Source organism: Acipenser ruthenus, chromosome 8 (genome assembly GCF_902713425.1).
Source record: "Acipenser ruthenus chromosome 8, fAciRut3.2 maternal haplotype, whole genome shotgun sequence".
Taxonomy (NCBI): Eukaryota; Metazoa; Chordata; class Actinopteri; order Acipenseriformes; family Acipenseridae; genus Acipenser; species Acipenser ruthenus.
In genome coordinates, this window is record NC_081196.1 from 38,177,767 (window position 1) to 38,183,766 (window position 6,000).

At 35.4% G+C, this 6,000-nt stretch overlaps 1 protein-coding gene across 6 annotated transcripts in view; it reads right to left on the reverse strand.

Annotated features, from left to right (window-relative positions):
- Positions 1 to 5,481, reverse strand: part of LOC117406451 (putative ATP-dependent RNA helicase an3) — a 31,355-nt gene extending 25,874 nt beyond the window's left edge. For 4 of the 6 annotated variants that reach the window (XM_034010473.3, XM_034010472.3, XM_034010470.3 and 1 more), the window contains exons 1-4: positions 5,203 to 5,481; positions 3,615 to 3,672; positions 3,330 to 3,377; positions 165 to 224 (exon numbers count right to left, since the gene is read on the reverse strand). In XM_034010473.3, the coding sequence (XP_033866364.1) occupies positions 165 to 224; positions 3,330 to 3,377; positions 3,615 to 3,672; positions 5,203 to 5,247 (211 nt within the window). In that variant the 5' untranslated portion in view covers positions 5,248 to 5,481. The remainder of the gene's footprint in view (positions 1 to 164; positions 225 to 3,329; positions 3,378 to 3,614; positions 3,673 to 5,202) is intronic. The other 2 variants (XM_034010471.3, XM_034010474.3) reach the window with 2 other exon arrangements.
- Between the last annotated feature and the right edge of the window lie 519 nt (positions 5,482 to 6,000).

Here is a 6,000-nt window from a genome sequence, read left to right on the forward strand (position 1 = left end):
ATCCTGATATTGACAGACAACTTAAAGCCCAAGTCTGTTACTTTAAAATTGCAATTAGTGTGTAGCTCATAGCAAATTATGGCATTAATGTTGAAGCTGAACCCTTATGCACGCAACATGAAGCAGAGCTTTTCTGTTCTTAAGCTGTCACAAGAGAAACTTACAGCTCCTTACTGTAGGTAGTGAATAACCGCTGTATGTACCAGAAGTATAAGCATTTCCTGCTGTAAAAAAAAAAAAAAAGAAAGAAATGAAACCAGTACTACAATTCAAAAGGCAGTAACAAGCAAATGCTTACTGCCTTTTAGTATAGTCTACAAAAAGTCTATTGAGCCAGTTGCAATAAGGTTGGTTTTGAAGTCAGACGAAGCTGGACTGCGTCAAGTCAGACTAGGTTATGTCTGGCTTGAGAAAGTTACAATATAAAAAGACCTAACCTAGTCGGACTTGAAGTTAGACTTAAGTGGGACTTGAACAGGAAATCTAAAGCGAGAATAAATAGCATGTGCCTTTATAAAAATCAGAGAAAGACTAATATTCTATACAACCGTGTAACAATTAACTAACAATATGGCCAACTTAATTGTAAAGTTAACTCCTGAACTGTTATTAAGCTAATAAGTATGTTTGTCGACCTAGTTGAATACCATTACTATATTTCAATAGAGGATTAACATACACTTCTCCCTGTCTCTGTGCCATTTACTGTCTCAAGTCTTGGGAGCATGAACTCAACCCTGCAGTAAATGGGGACTACAGAGTTTATGCGATTTAAAAGGTACAGTGTTAATTAAAACGAGGTCTAGTTTAATGTATCAAATCTGTACCTAGCAGTGTTTACTGTAGTTGTAATATTGTTTGGGTTAAGGAGATAGCCAATCAGATTCATTTTCAGCCATCAATGCACATATCCTTGGGAGAATTTTGATGTTTGTGCACAAACAGCAACGTATCCGTCTTAAACACTACACATCCCCATGTTGCCGTTTAAATAGACCCGATTTTAAAACGGTGACATGCATGACTATGGAGGATATTATGCCAAAAATGAAAAATTAAATGTCTATTAACACTTCACAAAAATATCCTCCAGTCATGCATGATCCATACTCACATAACTCATTTGTCACAAAAAAAAAAAAAAAACACATTTGAATCCTATTAATCAATCATTCATACACACACTATATATAAAGACACACACTGAAATAGTCCTATCGTGGAATGAACCATTCTTATTTCTAAATATAGGTAAAATTCAAACTTTCGTATCCAAAGAGTCTTTTTTCAGTGTTACTCTGTTAGTATTTTTAGAACCGTGGAACGGGGTCACGGACCAGATACTTTATTTGGGCTTTATTGGCTATTTTGATTGGATCGCCAATAATACTTCCAATCAGAGGACTTCATACAGTACCCGTAGCAATCACGCCCTCCGTCAGACTGGTATGCAGAACAGGTTAAAGCAGCACTGACCAAGAGAAATAGTGTCAGATATCAAAGTGGATATGAGAATGGCAGTGATGAAACCAATTTGTTTGGAAACATTAAAAGTAAACCGGACATTTCCATCAATAGATTTAAATCTGGAATTGATCTGATGCGATCAGAAACCCAGAGGCAGTGTAAACTGCGCCTGCTCCTGTAGTAGGACTGTTCATGTTAAGTATTTGTGTGTGTTTTTTTTTTAAAATAAATTAAACCCTTGTATAAAGTAACAGCCAAAATTGTTTGCATCAGTCTACCAAAATGGTTGATTGTTATTGTTGATACCACTAATGCAGGCATCACAAATGTCCAGAAACAAAACGTTTTGCACCACATAGAATTGAGCTGATTTTGCCGGTGCTTGCTAGTCTATTAACCAGTTTGAAATTATTTCAAAGCAAGTAAAAGCATTTTCATTTCAGCTTTATTGTTAAAGATTTCACATGTAGCAATACTGCCCTACAATTACTGCACGGTAGTACTGTGATCGTTCCATTGGGTTATGATGTGAATCATAGTTTTAAAACAGAGATAGCAAATGCTCATCATAAGTTTACTGGTTCTTAAAGACCATATAAGCGCGATATACTATAACTGATTAGAAGGCATTCTTTGTTGTTCTCCAAGTTGCTGCAGTTACATTGTAGATGCTATAACGAGTTACTGTAAATGAGATACTGTTTTAGCAGACATTTAAGTAACCATTAATTTAAATGTCTCTGGAATTAATTATAAAATGCAAAACTGACTTTTTGCGAACATGCTGTGAAATACCCAGCGTAGCAAATCCGCCAAATTTAATACCAGCCAAAGTTTCCCGTTATACGGTATATAAACTTGAAACAAATCTTTCTGCCAACACCTCCAGGCATGTCAAAGTTCGTAGATGGCACGGTGCATCTGACTGGTGCCTCCTGCATATTTTTGGATGAAGTCCACTGCCATCTGGCAATGTATGTTTATCAGCTTACTATGTAGTAAGCGTTTTTAAACTTGTATATGTACATGTGTGTGTTGTTGGAGGGGGTATCAAGTACCAATTACCAACAGGAAAAGGGGGCACAGCCCAAAAAGTTTGAGAACCACTGGTTTAGATTATGATTTGAAATGCCAAGTCTGTTCAAGCCACCCCCTACCCAGGCTTAAAAGTAAGTCTGGCTTGCACTGTTTCTCAAGTCCAGTTTCACATATTGTAACCGGACCTATTTTCAAGTTCAACTTCCAAGTCGGACTTGCTGAAGATTCAGATCAATTATTACTATATAACCATGCAAAAATGCTGGGGTCTCAATCTAACAAGTATGCTGCTTTAAAAACAGGGGGCAATTCTATTTTTTTTTTTTTTTTTTTTTTTTTAATATATATATATATATATATATATATATATATAATGTGTATGTGTTTACACACACTTAAATATTTGAACTCAACACAGCAGACCTGTATATAGGTTTAGAAAACAATTCTATAGCAGACTGGGACAGTAAGACGCACCATTTGTCCTATCCTAGAGTAATCTTTCTGTAAAAGTGCCTGGAAGATTCACAAAATGTGGGTCAATTCTGGTTCAGGTTCTAAAAGTTAAACTTGTACAGAAAAGCATATACTTTAATTCAAAATTGAGGTATTTTTTCTGGTTGAATTGTGAAATCTCTTCATGTGGTACAACTTCTATCATGATACAAGAGCAATACATAGCTACTTGTTTTCCAATCAAATTGTTTTTGAAATATTAACGATTGCAATTTGGTAAGATTCTCCTACTTAATGTTTGTCACTGATCAAAGACACCAGGATAACATGTCCATGGAAAAAGACAAAAATCTTAGCTCAGTGCTTACCATTCTTAGAAGCCTCTTTGTTCCTTAAATGGGGTGGAATGTAACGTCCTAGGTAGAAAAAAAAAAAAAAGGGCGACGTAAACTACCAGTAGGCAAGAATACACACTAAGGAACCTACAGCCAACTAGTTTCAAGAAGGATGCTCTAACCCAATGTAAAAAACACGCTTACAAGAATATGAACTGTGAACTTGAGTCAAGTTTGCCTCCAAGTGTACAACCCTCTGGCACACTTATTTCTAACATCTAAGTTGAAGTTCAATTAAAAAAAGCATAAGATACTCACTGCCTGACACTCCACCTCCCTGTCCGTCAGCAGCGGAGTTCAAGTCTAGGCCAGCAAGCTGGGGAAAATAAATAAATTAATACAAATTCAGGACTAGGTTACATAATTTATAAATAAAACACATCTGACAAACCACTTAAACTGAATACCACTGGCACACAGAACTGCAAAGAAAGAATAAAAGTACTTTAAAAAGTAACTGCTGAGCAGGTATTTAGTCAACAGGCCAATGACTACAGTGTGTTGCCACCAAAAATCCATGGGTAAATCGTTAAAATTAACCTCCACCCCCATCTGTTAAACAAGCTATTTGGGTTTATGATTAGATGCTGGCAAGCCAACCAGCAGCTCTTATCAATTCTGGCTTCTATTCTACAATCACGTGTTTAAATATTTAACGCAGGGAAAGACCGGCTTCCCCGGCCTACTTCAGATGACGCAGAAATTACGCAGTAATTAACCTTATGTAAAAATGTTTACGATTTTCAAACAAAGATTTATGATTTACATACGATGTTTGACATTTTTGCTTTTTTAAAAAATAAAAAAAATAAAGTTGACGCATACAGATTCGTTGCAGCTAGTCAGAAAACAAACTGCCCGGTACGCCGTTTTATTTTAACTGTGTGCAGCTTCATCTTCTGCCTTCCACAAACTTGGAATTCAAATTACAAGTTCAGCTTCCGACAAGGGGTTTAAACTTTCGCATAAATTCATATGTAAATGGAACAAATAACCGATTAAAAGGAATAAATAGACGGACAGAATACCGACACATTAATAAAGAAACTTAAACCGCAATATATAAAGGTAACTAACAAACTATTAAACATAATTCTAGAACCCTTTTTTATTTTACCAACACTTTAGTTGTTAATTGTTTAGTTTAATTGTGTACAGATACCGATTTAGTTGTAATATGAAGTTACTCCACGGCCAATTTCAAAGTTCTCAATTTAGATATAAAAACTAAATGTTTATTAAAAAGGGCCACTGTAAAATTCCATTACGTATTTATTTAATTAAATATTTAATTTAAAAAAAATGGGTTAATGGTTGAAGTAAGAGTAATTTAAATAAAAACAGATTTAGTGTAAAACTTTAACAGATCCCTTACTTTGATTCTTAAAAACCTTATTGAAGCCGGTCAAAAAATCAATTGCGTTGTTGCAAAAAAAAAAAAAAGAATAAAGCCGGGAAGGCCCATTTAAAATTTTTTTTTTAACTGCGTAGATACTTTTTCAACATTTGGAAAATACAGAAGCCTGTAGAAGACAATGGTTTTCAAGTGGTCGTGCTCTGGTTTTACGTTTTTAAAGTAGCAGTAATCTGAATACACCGAAAAGCCGGTTCCAGTAGTAGAACAAAGGCGGCCATTGTAAGTCTAAATTGAAATGCGATGCTCCGCCATCATCACCATTACCTCCTCCTCCACCACCATTTTACTTTACAGAGCTAAACCCGAAAGCACAGAAGACATGCCAGATTATCCCTTTTGTGAAACACCGGCCACACCAACAACACAGCGTTTTCACCCAAAGTTACTTTCTCGGTTAAATTTTAAATAAAAATAATATCTTTAACTCACCTGCTGATCTAGACTAAGTGCATTTTCGACGGCCACATGACTCATAACTAAAGAATATCAATTATTTGTTTTGTTAGCAGAGAATGTTTTTCTTTGATATTTCTCTTATCTGCCTCTGTTTCTTTTTTTTCCGTTCCGATTAAACTTATATATAAATTATTATTTTTAATATATATATATTTTTTTTTTCCGTGTGGTATTACTCTTGTCCGCCTCTGCACTCGATTCGAGCCCTTTTAACCGACACCTTCCACTGGCCCGTGGAATGGAACAGCAGTAACTACCGCGAGACTTTATTTGGAGCACCAACCCTACAGAGAAGAGAAACAAGGGGGCAGTTCTCGCGATACTTTTTTTTTGGCAGAAGATGGAAAAGAAAGGAATGCAGTGGTTGCTACCAACATGCATCAAAACATAATCATTCCTATAATATTTGTATTTCAAGAAACTATTAGTTTCATAATGTCAAATATTGTACTTTTTTTTTTTTTTTTTACAAAAACGACAGAAGATTAAAGCTCTAGGAGATTTGGCTATGATATAATAAGATTTGGGCAGCAGTGTGGAGTAGTGTGGTTAGGGCTCTGGACTCTTGACTGGAGGGTCGTGGGTTCAATCCCAGGTACTTTACCTAGATTGCTCCAGTAAAAACCAACTGTATAAATAGGTAATTGTATGTAAAATAATGTAATTGTATGTAAAAAATAATGTGATATCTTGTAACAATTGTAAGTCGCCCTGGATAAAGGCGTCTGCTAAGAAATAAATAATAAATAATTTATGAACCACCAGGTCAGA